This window comes from Rhopilema esculentum, chromosome 19 (assembly GCF_057945365.1).
Source record: "Rhopilema esculentum isolate cy_ngs chromosome 19, ASM5794536v1, whole genome shotgun sequence".
In the NCBI taxonomy this organism is placed as follows: Eukaryota; Metazoa; Cnidaria; class Scyphozoa; order Rhizostomeae; family Rhizostomatidae; genus Rhopilema; species Rhopilema esculentum.
In genome coordinates, this window is record NC_142833.1 from 7723839 (window position 1) to 7739905 (window position 16067).

At 34.9% G+C, this 16067-nt stretch overlaps 2 protein-coding genes across 2 annotated transcripts; both read right to left on the reverse strand.

Annotated features, from left to right (window-relative positions):
* Window positions 1-2569: 2569 nt before the first annotated feature.
* Window positions 2570-8673, reverse strand: LOC148957963 (uncharacterized). Its single transcript, XM_089114085.1, has 3 exons — window positions 8322-8673; window positions 6103-6331; window positions 2570-3251 (listed from the first exon to the last, which is right to left on the reverse strand). Exons 1-3 carry the CDS (start codon window positions 8609-8611, stop codon window positions 2751-2753), a joined length of 1020 nt encoding a protein of 339 aa, XP_088970211.1. The 5' UTR covers window positions 8612-8673; the 3' UTR covers window positions 2570-2750.
* Window positions 8674-11976: 3303 nt separating this feature from the next.
* LOC148957964 (cytochrome b5 domain-containing protein 1-like) lies at window positions 11977-16052 on the reverse strand. Its single transcript, XM_089114099.1, has 4 exons — window positions 15856-16052; window positions 14424-14500; window positions 13828-14046; window positions 11977-12296 (listed from the first exon to the last, which is right to left on the reverse strand). Exons 1-4 carry the CDS (start codon window positions 15974-15976, stop codon window positions 12066-12068), a joined length of 648 nt encoding a protein of 215 aa, XP_088970225.1. The 5' UTR covers window positions 15977-16052; the 3' UTR covers window positions 11977-12065.
* Between the last annotated feature and the right edge of the window lie 15 nt (window positions 16053-16067).

Below are 16067 nucleotides of genomic sequence, written 5' to 3' on the forward strand. Positions count from 1 at the left end.
AAAATGAATAAGTGTATAAAGAAGAGAGAAAAAATGCTTGTAAAGAAGAAGGGCTTTGAGAAGAGGAGGAAGAAGAGTAAGGTGAGTCGAAGGAAAATGGTAGTGAGAAAAGATCAAGGAAGAAGGAAGGAAGTAAATATGACAATGTTGAAAATCAAGAATTAGCGTTAAAAATGAAAAAGAATGCTTATAAAGAAGAAGAGTTTTGGGGATGTCTCCAAATAGGTAAATCCTTGCTTACTGCAGAAGTCTCAAAGTATGTATAAAAGGAAGACGCCAGTTAATTTTCTGTTAGAATTGACGGCGATCTTAGCAAGAGCAAAAAAGGAAACACAATTTAGTGTTTACGGGCCAAAACTAGACTCAAAATTGGTTGGTTTGTTTTATTTTCTGCATGGAGATTCTAGAGTATTTTTCTACACGTCTAAAATTAAAACATTTTGAATAAAAAAATCAAAATATTGGTGAAGATCTGAATATGCCATAAAAAGGGGGACACAGCAATACATGTATTATCGCGCTTCCGTATTGAAAGAACTGAGATAGACTTCATCATAAAGACCAGCTTTCTACAGGACTTAATATTATAATGATAATCTGATGAAAGCGACAGGTATGCTGTATTAAAGTACTGTTTACCATGATGATTTGCAGAAAACTGAGATTAATAATTAAGCAATTGTACGGCTATTGCTGTGAGTCGGTACAGCACGCACAAGTTGACGCTGTGGTCACTCGTAATTTACATTCAGTACTCTGGAAAGCACTGTGGTATTGTAGTTGGGGCGTCTAAACTGTTTCAGAGGTGGGGTTTCTTTGCCTTGTCTCATTTTCTTTTAAAGTTGGTCTTCCTTGCCTAAAACTTGTTGAGAGGCTTCAGGTTTTGCGGATGTCACGCATACAAAACTCGATACCATGTTGTAAAATTCTTTCTAATATTTACCTTTTAGTTTGATGTCATACAAATAAGCATAGAAATTCGAGGCAAAACGGTTTGAAAGAGAGAGTTTTTGGCTGCCACCTCTTCCACGAGTACAACTGGTTTGCACTCCTACTTGGTGTAACCTTTTCCCCAACTACAAGGCAAAAATTCTGTCTTGTGGAAAATTTCTCACTCTTACTTTAATGACTGCCATTCCCTTTCAAATTTGGTGTTAAAGCTTTCCTGCTTGTATTATTTCTTGAAATCCAGCTTTTTAGAATTTTAATAAAAAAGTTCTTACAAGAGCTATGATTGAAAAGTTTTTCTTGCAAATATATTGCAAAAGTATTGTACTTACAAACAAGATATCCACAATGGCATATATCAGAACTCCAGGTAGAATACTGGCTACATGAAAAGTTCCTCTATCTCTGCCTTCTTTTAAAAATCTCCGCTACTCCACATAACAAACTATCGATGAGTGAGTGGGTTTCATTTTTTGTAGATGATTCCTACTTTAAGGTGACAAGACCCCTGAATAATTGTCATATTTATGTGACAAATAGCGCCAAGTATCGCGACATTTCCAATATCAGCCAGTATGAAGTCAAACCAAGTTGCGGAGATACAAATCTTGGTTCAAATCCAGAATATTTTTGCTTTATAGTTCTACTCTGAAAGTTGAAAAATGCATGCCAAGAATTTTGTACACAACTAATTATAGCAATTACATTCTCGTCCCTAAGAGATTTGATGAGCTTGGAGATCGTGAATACAGCTGTAGATTACGTGCCACTTATGTTGTAAATTTGGAATATATTCTAAAAGAATTAAGAAACAACTGTTATTTTCATTACCTTGACCGCATTCTAATTTAATGGACTTTAAAAGGGTTGTCATTGCAAGTTTAATCTGAGTATTTTTGTTGTTGTATCGTTATTCGAAACACCAGCTCTTAATAAAGTACACTGCCTTACAACATTGAGAGTGCGAAATTGCATTATTTTGCTGATTTATATGATGAAAACTCTACTTGTGTAACTTGTGAACCCTCTGGAAAAAACAAGAAGGTGTGATAGCCGTTCCTCCTTCATTTTCAAACAAAGTTATCAAGCAATCAAGACTCAATATGTTTTCCATAAAATCCATCAACAATGCTTTAAAATGCAATACTATTTTTACTGTGACAAAGGCTTAAAACCAAGTCATAACAAGGAGAAAGGTAGTTTTAACACTGTTGAACAAAGCTTTCTTATTTACGATGAAAAAAAGCTTGACATGGAATTGATAGCTAAAAAGCCAACAAGCAAAGCAAAGGGCATGGGCACCAGCACATGTCACCACATAAAAAGAGTTGAAAAAAGCCAAATAGACATAAATAGCTAAAAAACTTGCAATATATCAACAGCAATAGTAATTAAAATCTTGGAAACACAGACAAACAATGTGCTAAATTAACGTTATCAGTTAAAACAGGAATCTTAAAGGATTGTTGCAAATATTTGAACAGGGAACTTTGTGTTTCTATATGAGAGATATTTGTGATTTGCATTACTTTGAATAGTCTCAAATATTTCAAGAAGTTTGCCAGCATTATCAATATTGACAAGCTCAATAGAGATCTTGCATATATAAAATCACAAGAAATCAGCTGGGACTAATTCTGTTAACTGAAGAATGGCAGAATGAATGTTCTCATTATTTTACAGTGTCTGTACTGTCCAGTTTCAGTTTGTAAATAAATGACTGGCTTAATGCAAAAATACAAGTGATAAAAATGGAGATATACAAGCACTACATAATAACTTAAGTGCAGCTAAACATGCAGTCAGGATTTGATTCGCCTTTTAGGCTTCGAAGAATCATCATCACCAACTACTGTGAAATAAACAAACGGGAAAATTGATGATAGAAGTAGAAAAATTAAAAGCAAAGAGTACATGTTTGTATTAAGTGTTCCATGAACATAGCCAAGATCACGAAGGTGGAGTTCTGCTGGTATGAAGGATGGATTTAAATCTAGCGCATTACGAAAATGCACCTTTGCTTCTTCAATATCACCACGGCTTTTCAAGATTTCACCCATTGTGAAATGTTGCAGCCACGAATTGTGATCAGCTGGTTGTAAGTCCAAAGACCTCTGAGTCAGTGTAATTGCATCATCTAGATATTTAAGGTTGTGCAAAACACGAGCAAGATTAAGCAAAACATCAGCATTGTTTGGTGCTATGGCCAAGGCACTTCTAAAGCATTCAATGGAGTGGTATGTATCACCTTTGATTCGCAAAAAATTGCCAACTTGGTTAAACAACACAACTTTGTTTTCACCCTGAAATATAAAAAATCAAAACATTGTACGACTTGCTAAATTTAATAAAAAACTTTTGCGGCAGGTTATCAGACAGAAAAAAATTATCAGTTTTGGGCACTCAAGCAGGAAGTGAGTATCTCTGAGTTGGTCATAATGAAATCTTACAGGCTTGTGCAGAGAAAAACATTTTTTATTGCTAATATTTTGAATGTACTCCTATCATTATTGCTTGCTTTTGTGTTTTCACAATGGTTGACATGGCTTGAAAATAAAAAAAATGGTTGACATGGCATGGCTTGAAAATAAAAAAAAACAAGCTTATTTTCTTACTTTTCATTTTCATGACTATACCTTGAAAAAAATTTCTATTATTTTCCATCCAAACAGTCATCTTAAAACACTTATTCAAATTGCTATTGCTATAATAGCTATTTGAATTTTGGTCAGCTAAAAATATTTGGAAGCAATGCTGTCATTCTGTGGCCAATAGTTCAGTACTTTGCAAATGTAAAGTGTAGAATGGAATGAGTTCTGTAACCCAATGTGATAAACTAACATTGTTTCCATTTTTCATTTGGTTGTTGACATGAAAAAAATCCTAAAAAAATCTAGGCAATGGCCAGTATGCAATTTTATCTTTAAGAATCCAGTATCACATTTGATACCTGATAAAGTGGCTTAATAAAGAATACATAAAAACAACATATAGACAGGCACATAAATACTCTGACAAAATCTAAGGAAAATTGAAGTACATCAGATTTGATAATATGACAGATAAATCTCTCAATTTAGAAAAGAAATCAGAGAACCATGTCATGTTTAGGATATGTAAATTAGAATTACTATTGGCTTATTGTCAGTTTGAAATGTTTTGTATCCTACAAGGTTGTAACAACAATTTACATCTCTGCAAATAGATTATTTACTGGAGAGGCTTAATCTAGCACATATTTCCTACCTGATACTGCCCTTTTTAAAAGAAGTCTTATAGTCTGATTCTAGAAGTCTGTATGCGGTGCAGATTTTTTTTGTAACCACTTATATTTTGACACTATTGCATTATTCAAAACTTTTTGTTTTTAGAGCCAATTAGATATCTTTCCACCGTTTTAGGGAATGAATCATAACTTATTTATTGTATGCCTTTTGGGATATCTTTGCATGCTAATCATTGAATCAGTTTGATCATGCAAGACAAGTTACCATTATCTGAAGGTTCAATTTGAAGCCATTGTGCCAAAGATAAAAGATTGTAAAATAAAGACTATTCCCTAAAAAAGCTATGACTAATGGATACAAGAAATAACTACAGACTTTACAGTTTCTCCTATCTGTAAAGTCTACATACATGCTAGCCAGTACCTTAAATATGTTATCTTTAAATGTGTCCATATTCATTATGGTTATGATAAGATGTTATGATGAGACAATGAGACTAAACTGTGGCAGAAACAAACAAAACAAAGCTTGAAAGCCAATACCTATACAGTCCTTTTCGTTTAGCGCGTGCGATCGCACCCGCACACGCCTGCACACGCGCAAGTTAAATTGCGCGTGCTTTTGACCACACGCGCAAACAGGTGTTTTTGCAGTTTTCTGTTAAAGGGCCTCTCCAGCCAAATTTTGCACTTGCATTTTATTGGCAATTTTTATAAAGAAGTTGAGCCTGCTGATCACGAATTCGTTATTTGTTTTTCGATATTTTTTTACAGTTTTTGAGATATAAGCTCTTGCATTTCGATAATTGAATTGAATTAACCGACAAAAATTGTTGGTTTGGTGACACTGTGACGCAATTTTGACGTCACAGTGTATTTCGGATAGTCTCGCCTCAAACCGAATCGAACGACGGCGATTCGCAAATTGAACACTGCAAGTGATGGTACTCTCAGTTCTGTTCCACCAGCTTTCAGTTTGAGCATTTCAGACACCAATTCTGAAGCCTTTAGTTGTTCATCGTTTCTGAAGAACAACTGAAGTGACAATTTCGATTAATTATACGCGAGGGAAGAGCTGGAACAGGAACTGGAACTGGATGCAGTGATCAATGCGTGACCATGAGTCCTTCACGCTTCAGTGGAAGATATACGAAATTCATGGCGAACGAGAGCCGCACATTGTGACGTCAGAATGTCACCAAACTGATTCGGCTTTTGTCGTTTTTTTTCTCGGAAAGGTGCAACTTTAAAGCCTTACAACTTCTAAACTAATTGGAATTTTGCAAAAACAATGACTTTGTCATAATACACGCACCAGATGCTAACTTTTAAGTCATAAAAAAAATTTTTTTTGCTGGAGAGGCCCTTAAACATCAATTTCCCATGGTCTCATGATTGTTTATCCTTTCCCTTGTTACTTGATTCGCACTTTTGACCACAATATGATTTTTCCAATTTTCGGAAGTGATGTTTGGCTTTTGACTGAGTGCTCCATTCAACTTAGCGTCTCGTCTTTAAGCTAAGTCGCCATTAGCATGTTAAGTGTAATAACTGATTTCCTGTCAAAACGTAATTAGGCCCTGAAAGCAAGTAGCTGTTGGAAACAATTTTTACTTGCTCTTGTAACTTTGGAGAGTGACGACGACTTTTAAAAGATGGCTGCTAAGGGCAACAAAATCTGTTATGTATTGATTAATTGAGTTTTGCTCTTGCACGTATTCGAGTGGCTTTTCCCTTCTTGCTCCTTTTACCAATTTTATCAGGTTTGTACTTCAAATTTTCTTACAAGTGCCATCGCACGCGCAAATCTGTTTACATGTGCGATTTGCCACACACGTGTAATTTTGCTCACGAAAAGGACTGCCTATATCCTTGTTGTATTTGCTAAAAATGAAACAAAGTTTGAAACAAGAAAACAAAACTCATACCTGTATCATAGCTTCCTTCAATCCTGATTCAATATCAACTAAATTAGGCTCATCAAATTCATTTTGCTTGAAAATTAGTGCAACCTCAGGTTCAGGATAAAGTGGATGCTGCTTCCTCTTTGAAATTCCAGGGAGATAATCAAATGGTGTTTCATAGACTGGAGGGCCGCAATGAACACCAGGATTGTATGAGCCAACAGCTGTTGCATCTTGATCAGATGAGTTTATTCTGTAAATTTCAAATCATCAAAATTGAGGATTTGGTAGAAATATTTCCTTCAATTGTTGTGTTTAACTATCAAGTTATCAAAAAAAAAATTATTTTTCATCATTGTTATCAATAACCATATTTTTTTTCTATTTACAGTTATATTGTAAAATATTTGCTTTTTGAAATTTTGTACCATCAAAAAATTGTTCACATTAACAGTTAGAATGTAATCACTATCATATTTCAGACATTTCGTTTGAAGCGAGCCATCACTCGCGATAGCTTCAGCACTCGCAAACCCAACCAAGTGTTTCATTGCTCGCACAAAATGGTAAATTATGAGGAATAAATATCTCATCAATAGACACAATCCTAGTCATGACCTAAGCAAGTGACATAGACAATATGAAGCGGGTATAAACACAGAAAATATAAGTAAACTGACTTAACCACATCTCAACAAAAAATGCATTTGAAAATCACCAAAAAAGCAAATGTTTAGGAATACTTTCAGTACTAGTACTATGATAGCACTTAGGACATTTTCTGGGCAGCCAGACTGTAAAGTATTTTTTATGTGTGGGGAATGCCAGAACAATAATTTTGAAATTTGTGGATAACAAACGTTTCCCGCAAAATTGTACACAGAATTTGAAGCAAAGGCTTTTGAAAAGACCTTGTATTCTTTGTTTTTTCTCGTTATCAGAAGTCAGAAGTTTAAATGGTGGAAAATAGCCGGATAAACAAAAATTGTGCACAGAATCTACGGCAGATTCTTAACAACATTTTGTGATCATCCAGCAATAATGTCTATATGACCTTCATGATATAAATAAAGTTTATAAATGGAGCACATTTGTAGCGGGTATTTATACTTTCTTGGAATGCATTAGAGGTCATCATAACAGTTTGTCTTCATTTGATGTTATGTTACCTCAAACAAAAGGGTACCTCATAAGATCATTGCTATCACTATCAGAGCGATCGCTCATGCAAGAGAAATCACGCAAGCAATATGCCACTCTCGAGGGTTATTTCTTATGAAAAGGCCTGTATATGTGTCTACCTTATAAATGTCAAATCATCAAACATTAGTTGAATTCTTAAATTGAATAAAATGTCTCTTGATTTGATTTATAGCTATGTATAAGCCTGTTTAGTATTATCAGTCTTCAGCATATAAAAAAAAGTTTGAATGCAAGAACATCATATGGTGAAAATACATTTGATATATTGGTCTAAGACTCAGTTTAGTAGAGTAAGAGCTTCTGTTAAAAAGATTGCCATGTCTAAGATTTTGGTATGTGCTTGGACAGCTTTGCTCAATTTTCTTCAGCTACTGGTCATTTTACCTTTTATCTTCTCAGCTAAAAGAAGACCAGTCTGGGCAAGGTGCAACACCAATTTCAAATTCAATGCAATTTACCAACAATTTAAAAAAAATACCACCAGGATAAAGGATTTTAAATTAAAAAAGTGTATTTTTTAGAAAATTACAAAAAAGTTAGTATTTGGAAGGGGAATAATCTGAGAATGTTGACACTCGGGTCGTTATGTATACCAGGTCGTTGTGGAGAAATATAACATACAATAACTTGGGGCAATAGAACAAATTTCTTTGAGAGAGAGAAAATTATTTGGCTACTGACCATTACCTTTCAATGCTAATCAACTCAGTTTGCTCATAAAATTAGCATTAAAATTAGCATATGTGTTACAACTATCGAAAATTTGTTCACGAGTTAAGGAATTGAGCTAACGTTGATTGTACCTGCTGGGCTTGAAACCCAAAACAGCTCTTCAATTCGAAATAAATATATGTATCTCTTATCAGGGATTACACTGGCAAACAAATAGTGTAAGAAAGAGCAGTGTTTATGTAATTAATCAAGGTGTATTGAGGGTAATTCGAGATATCTAGGGGCCTAGTAGAAAAGGTTGCTTTGCCGGTGAAATTTACTGACCACAATGAGAAAATTACAAATAATATTCAAATAATGAAACATACCGAACGCCAGCCACTGCAACATGATAATTCTTAGACTGATTCAACAAACTGTACTGGATTTTAGGAGGATTTGCTTTTATGAGCAGGCTAAAAAATGGATCAGATTCGAAAAGCTCCCTCTTCGCTTCTCCGGGGACAACTTGCATCACTCCATTCTGTTCACGTAGATGCCAGTAGGTAGCACCACGCAAGCTATGTTCCTTGTCGAAAAGACCAAATGATATAACATACAGAGCCAGAGTCTGTATGAAATAAATTTTGCGTTTCATGGCAAGCTGAAAAACAACCATAAGAGTGCACGAATATTACACAAACCTGACAGAAAGTTGCTATACAAAACAACAACAACTTAATTGAATCGCTTTTATAAACATCCCTCAGACCTACTTACACTAAAAAGCATCTAACAGGGCTGCCAGACAAGGGATGCGAAGAGGGGCAAGTTGGGCAAGCGCCTACCTTGGCCATTCATAGGAGGGACAGATGAGGTCGAAGGTACTTTTGGATGGCAGTTTCTTTGACATTGGCCTTCGAAATTATCAAGGAAATTGATATGGCTACGGCTTATTGATTAATGTGTCTTTTCAATCCAATGTTCTTGTTGTTCTGAAAAAGCTTAAAAGAATCGAAAGAAGGTGCAAACCTATGATTTGTATCACTTGCATCCAGGCTCTTCCAGCGTCCCTTGCATCTAAACATGCTACATCATGCATCCTTGCATCTTTATAAGCAGATAATACGTTCTTTCCAAAAGAGTGTAATCTAGAGTAATTTTTGTCCCGAATGTTTTCGTAAACTTTTTTATTCCTTCAATTCCAATATAGTTTCAGGACAAATTAGGAAAAATTTTGCTATTACAAAATCCAAGCACTTTAACAAAAATAATTATTTCAATACTTGCATTTTCTTAAATAACATCTAAATGTTTTAAATATGCAAGCTGAGGCAGCGCAATGTTTTTCTAACATTCTTAAGAATTGGAAAATTATATAAAGATTAAAGAAACAAGTGTTTTGAAACATACACAAGACTTTAAAAACTAGCAGTAAACAGAAATGACTCCTTATCTCTTAATTTCAATAAACCCAGTTTCAACAAAGGGGCACTTAGCTCTTAGTAGGGAATCGGGGGCCATCATTTAGGGTATTAATAAATATGATGATACATTTATAAACATCCATGGTAGTTCAGTAAATGTTGTTGTTCAAGAATACGTGTTTTCATCACGTAATCATTTTTGCAACATGTGGATAAGTTATGAATAAGGAATGAAGTTATTGCTATTCATGGTAGTCTAATGTTGGTATGTTTATGGATAGGCCGCATTTCAAAGCCAATTCAAAGCCATTTAAAGAAAGCATGCTATAGCATTCAATCACAATTGATGACATGGAAGCCAGATAGGGCACCAGTATTACACAGCGAAGGTCTTGTCAACTGAAATTCTGCGAATATGGATGCACTGAAGTCTTGGCTGGGGAGAAAGGGGGTCCAGACTCTCCAGGGCCGTTGAGATCCAGTAAGCCCCCTCAGTCTCCCGAAAAACTAGGAAAATGCCCTTTTTAGTAACAAATATTGAAAATGTTTTTTAAAAGTTTCTACAAGAATGTGCAAAAGCACTTTACATGAATCAAGGACATTTGAACATTTCTCTGCGATAAACCTGTACTCGATCTTATTACATTATTACGGGCCCCATTGGAGCACGGGCCCCGGACCTTTTGTCCTTCCTAACCCCCTCTCGACGCCCCTGGGACCTTCTACCTTTTTAAAGCATGTGCAAAAATGTATCTAGTATTAATCCGGACCGGACCAGATAGGGGCCCGGACCGTCCAGCTTTTAAAAGCATATGTAAACTAAAATGGTAATTAGTATTACATGAATATGCTTCAGACGATGCATTACAGAGATACAAATCTGGTTCGCCATCTCCTTTCAAATTATCGGAAAAGTCTCTTCTACAGCTTCATTTCATTTTATTTCATATTTCATTTCATTTTCAATTTTTCAGGCATGGTAGCCTCTCAGTTAGAGAAAAACTGATTAACAGGGGGCCATGCATTTAAAAAGCTTCTAAGTAGAAATTAATATTATAAATACAGTATAATAGAATAAGATTAAAAGAAACAAGATTAAAGCAAAAATTAATATTTAAAAAATACTATTGTGACTCATACAGTGCTGAAATTTATTAGATCTTTCTTAAATTTCCTTAGGGTTGGTTGACTTTTTGCTGTAGTGCTCAACCCGTTCCAGAGACTCGCTCCTCTGAATGAGAAACATCTCTGACCATCTGATGTCCTTCAATATGGAGTTCTTAAGTTAATATTAGAATTCCACAATACGCAGAAGGTTGTTTCGCTAACCCTAGTAAACATGTCACTCATATAGGACGGTACCTCGCCATTCAGGGATTTGAAAACCATCTTGAGAGTTTCAAGATCAAGTAACTCCCTGACTGTGGGCCATCCAAGAGCACGAATGATTGGCAAGGCTGATTGATCATATCGTCATCCTGTAACTGTTCTGGCTGCATGGTTATGTAATTTAAAGTTTGTCGAGAGAGGTTTCACCAACATTACCCCAAACAAGGCAGCATTATCTAAGGTAGGGCACTACAGAGCTGTTACACATCAGTTCAACAGTGGATGCAGGCACAAATCTTTTAGAGTACCGTATTATGGAAATACCCTTTGAAATCTTATTTATCGTTTAGGTTAGTTGGGACGACTATTTTAATTGCTAATCTACTTGAACTCCAAGGAACTTGGTGTTTTCACCCATTATAATTTCATCGTTCTCAGTTTTAAATTTTGGTTTTACTAAGTCAGCTAAACCTAATTTTATCAATTTAACTCGGCCTCTAATAATCATGCCTGCGGTTTTTGCAACATTTAGAGATAATTTGTTTCCTTGTAGCCATAATTTCAACGCAGCTAAATCAACATCAATAGCAGCATTAACCTCCGAAACAGAATTGGACGCAAAATAGATAATAGTATCATCGGCTCTTTGCATGCTGAATAAAGAACAAGGTCCTGTTGTGATTTCTCTACGATACGAAAAACGAAGCAAGAATTGCCTCCAGCAGCAACAATCCACGAATTCTACGAGGAACATAATATATATTGTGCTACGGGAAAAATTCTAACATTGTTGGCGCCCTTAATTGCATAACATGATTTGAAAGTTGTTTATTTGCATTGATCTTACTCCATAAATCTGCAATAGATACAACCTTAAAAAAGAACTGCGTATGTTATCAAAATAATCAGCATCAATTTTTGCTATCAAATCTATATTTGTTTAGTAAGCAATAGAAAAACTACCTGTGTGCGACTTAGGAAATTTTAAAATAGTACGAACGAGCGAAAACATATCATACAGTACAACTTAAGAATAACTTAAGTAAGACATCCAAGATAAAAACTAGCAATTATTTTTGCAAGATTTCAATGTACCATATAGATTTTTTATAGTATGAAAAATTAAGCGCATTATCACATTAGATTTATTTTCTTGAAAGCAAAAATAGCAAAAACTGAATTAAAGATAGAACTGCAAAGATAGAATTAAATAGTTATGCGTTCGTAACTATTTTCATTTTGAAAAAAACAAGCAAAACAGAGATGGCTGAGCCAGAAAAAAAATCAATTGAACTAGGAGAAACATTATCATACAGAATCAACAAATTATATCGTACATGTTAAATGACAGTAACTAAAAGTTTTAGATAAAAAACTTTACTTTTCAGTTAAGTCATCATTAAAGTACAAATGCAAAGCGGGCAGAAACTGATCTTCATCCATCCCCAAAATATAGAAATCTTCGCTTTCGTCTACAACATTGTTGGCTTCAAGGTTTCTGTGCATCGCGAGGTTCTCACCGTTGTATTTCCACGTGTAGCTTCCTGCGTGGGCATTGTACACCAAATACCTTTCTAAAATCTCAGACATGATTTCCTCTGAGCATACCTGTAAGATATAAAGTATAAATTTGAGTAATCTAAGTATGCATATTTTTCTACTTCTAAATATGGAGAGAACAAGGTTGTCTTCTTTAGAAAGGGGTAATTAGAGAATAGAGATTGTGGGAACATCTAAAAAGGGTGCAAGCCACTCTGAGTCCACCCACCATAACGGTTTCTGAATAGAGACATGCTGAGCTGTTTTGTGGGAATGAGATAAAGAATTGATCACCATAGTTAGCAAAAAAGGGAGGGGGCTGTTCTTCAAAAAAGTTTATCATTGGTGCCCTGCGTGAGTTTGCTACCACAAGGAAGCATATTTTGCATTTATAGACAAGAATCTAAACGGTTTAGAGCGATTCAGGCCGGAATTTATCCGTTCGAAACTTATTTATCTTTTTCCTGATTCATTTTTGCAGAAAGTTTATAATTTGTAGGAATGCTAGCAACAAATGAATGAGACGAAGTTGACGATATGAAAAGAACCGACTTCTTCTGAAAATTGTAAAAGCGCGAAAAAGTGGAACATAGCGCATGGTACTAGAAAAGGTTTTCTTTTTGGCGCTATTTAAAGCTTGTTTTTACGCATGAATGCTCTAAAATTTGATGTAAGCCAATACCAAGGATTGTAAGCTAGCAAGCTAGTTTGATAATAAGGATGTGCATCGCGGATATTACACATTTAGGGGAGGGGGCTTATTATGGGCCTTGTCCGGATATTATTGCATCATTTAGGTAAAACTGCCTGATTGGATTTTGAATTCCAAATTAGGGGGAGGGGGCCTGCAGTTCCTAGCCACAGAGCTGCAACCCACAGGCAATATTTTTCCTACGCCCAGTGGCGGCTCCAAGGGGTGGTATGGGGAGGGGGGTAGTTACCTCCCCACTTTTCTGAAAACATGGTCTTTATATTTCTTCTAAAAATGGATTAAAAATCACTGGTACGAGGCAAAAGGAAAAAACCTCCCACTCTGTAATAGCTGGCGCCGCCACTGCCTACGCCTATGATGTTAAGGAGGTTGTAACTTCCTTTTTAAGTAAGATCCAATTAAATATGTACGTTGCGTGTGGTACTTCATCCAGAATAACGATAATATAATGATGCTCAATCCAGAATCATCCAGAATAATTGATGCTCAAAACGTCGTGTTTTTAACAATCAAACTATTATATTTTAATTCTGGTAATAAATCCATTTCCTTTTTAAGTAGTTTAACAAAAGATTAATTCGACAGGCAAAATAAAGGCATTTGATAAGTAGGGAACATTGAAGATCGGTGAGGAAATGCGATAAACCTGCAGTTACGCAGATAGTTCAATTTTCCAGAGAAAGGTATGAAAAACTGCAACTTTAAACATTAGATAGGATGGAAAACTGTAATGAGGAATGTTTTCAAGCTAATGGCTTCTTAATGAAAAATTTAGAAATGTGCTTAAAATGGCTTAACCCTCCATACATTTGAGGATAGGATGGGCATTTACCTGTCCAATCTTCTAAATACTGCATCCCTTTATTGAATGGAAAACAAGCTTTTTACCTCCAATGTTTGTTCCTGAGATGTTAGTGTGTTTATTATTCGAATTCTTCTAGTTTTTCTTGATAACAGTCCAATGCAGTAGGTATCATCTTTCCACCAAGGGCGGCCAAAATCATTTGCCCAATCTGTTCTTGGACATCTTGGGGCAATGTGAATGAATCTTCCCATAGGTGTGTATGGAAAGACACATTTTGTCTTTGGATCTACACATGTTCGTATCTGTGATAAAAATGCTACACTAAATATAGGCAAATACTGATAACATTGTAACATTGACATTTTTCATAGGAAGGTGGCAGCAGAGGGTGAATGATGATATTGGGTACATCTTTTTCAGAAATATGGCCCTCAAGATTCATGAAAGTCAATGAGATAATCATTGTTGTGGGGTGGGATTCTTAATCGCCAGAAAAACACCTTGTTAAAGGCCATTTAGAAGTACATTTTTACCAACTAGACTTGTTTGATGAGTCATGTCAAGATATACAATTGCCATAATTTGTATTGTGGCAACTGCTATTGTTCTGATTTATTACAACTAAGTTAAATTAGCTAAAGAAGCAAATAAAAGTCAAATGATAAGAAAATGCGCTTACATCTTTTGTTTTTGGATCAAACCAATGAGAAATGTCAGAACCTCCAACAGCCACAATTGGCTTCAACAAAACATCTCCTGCAAAAAAGCTTGTCAGATTAAATAACTTATTAACTTTATGACAAAATATGGTCAAGCTAGATATCAAAAGAAATAACTCATTGTTTCTCCTAAAGTAAGGACAGTGAGTGTAGTTTTCCTTTAAGTAAATTTTGCAATATACAGTATATATACAAATATATCTAGCATTTTATCAAAGCTTGTAATATTTTTTTATTTGTTTTTAAATGCTGGACCACTAGTTATACCAATTTTTAAGTTGTACAGTGTTATCCAGTCTAAATAATCATATACTACTTCTACTACATTTATTACAGAAAATGTTTTCAGAAAGTTTTTTTAGACAGCTTTAAAGTCAATTTTATTGATGTACCAACACAAATACAAATATTATGTTGGTTTGTATATTGGTTAAAGCTATAGAAATTTTTTGTAAAAAATTTATGATTCATTCTCAAAAATTGAACGGCTGCGATACAATCCAAGATGCTTGCCCAAATTTTACTGCCCTGCATAATTCGTATTATTAAAGCCTCCGTTCATTTTATTCTCCATTCCAGGTTGACATCCATGATTTTGTATCTCGCTATCTATGGATCTTTCTCAAAAATGGACTTCAGAATTGAAATCTGTATCTTTCAACTAGTTTATACTGAAAAAGTCATGTTTGGACCGTTTGGTCGCAAATTACTCTGCTTTTAATATTTAGATTTAGAAAATTATAAATAGGGGGTGCTCTCTCCTTGATTAGCCTAGCTACTGAGAGAGCCCCTCCTTAAGAAATTCCCCTACATACAATTCTTTTGTCTTCTTGATGTAATAACATATATTGTTTCTTTTAGATTTCTTGTGTAGTATTTATCTTGTATTAATTTGTTAAGCATGTTATATTTAATTGTATTTAGATTTTGTCGTTTTAGATTGTATGTAGTGGGATTTCAAAATTATATGAAACTGAAACTGAAACAAGATATTTCTTTTAAAAAAATTCACTACAACAACAAATTCCATTGAAATGTATAGGCAAAGCTAAATCTTGAAAATGGGTTAATTCGCAGTCTGACGGCTCAAACAACTTGAAATTTTCAGTACAGACTAATTTCAACATGAAGATTCCAATTCTATGATCCATATTTGCCAAATGTGAAGATAAAAATTGCCTGGATCAGAGAATTTTGAAAAAAAGTGGATGTGCACTGAAATTTTCGCCGGTGTCACACGAAATGTTGTTTTTTTAAATTTATATTTTTGCTAAGACTTCTACTGCTAAGCTCAAATTTTATGCTGTTTCATGGTTGCTTAATCGTCATGGATATTTTACAAAAAAATATGATAAAAACCCTTTCGAAAGGACGACTGTACATTAGACTTACCGACATGCTTTTGGCAGAGCGGCGTCAAGTCATAGACCTTCCCCAGGAAAGACACCCACAAGTCCTTCAAGGTGTTATGGACACTTACTTCATTCGGCGTATAGTATTTCGGTCTCGCCATGAAAACATGTAAACGGATGGAACAACTTTTAAAACTTGTTGTTTAGGCTGCAAGAAGCATATTTGTTGTCATGGGGAGAGGCCTCTTTTTG

Bases quoted from the DNA above. Each gene is read 5' to 3' on its own strand.
- LOC148957963 (XM_089114085.1), bottom strand. From the start codon at position 8,611: ATGGTTGTTTTTCAGCTTGCCATGAAACGCAAAATTTATTTCATACAG. The intron at 6,332-8,321 runs GTATGTTTCATT...TGAAATTTACAG, and splicing joins GTTGCAGTGGCTGGCGTTCG to AATAAACTCATCTGATCAAG. The intron at 3,252-6,102 runs GTATGAGTTTTG...TTTATATTTCAG, and splicing joins TGAAGGAAGCTATGATACAG to GGTGAAAACAAAGTTGTGTT.
- LOC148957964 (XM_089114099.1), bottom strand. From the start codon at position 15,976: ATGGCGAGACCGAAATACTATACGCCGAATGAAGTAAGTGTCCATAAC. The intron at 14,501-15,855 runs GTAAGTCTAATG...GCTTTTTTGCAG, and splicing joins GCTCTGCCAAAAGCATGTCG to GAGATGTTTTGTTGAAGCCA. The intron at 14,047-14,423 runs GTAAGCGCATTT...TTTTTATCACAG, and splicing joins TTGATCCAAAAACAAAAGAT to ATACGAACATGTGTAGATCC.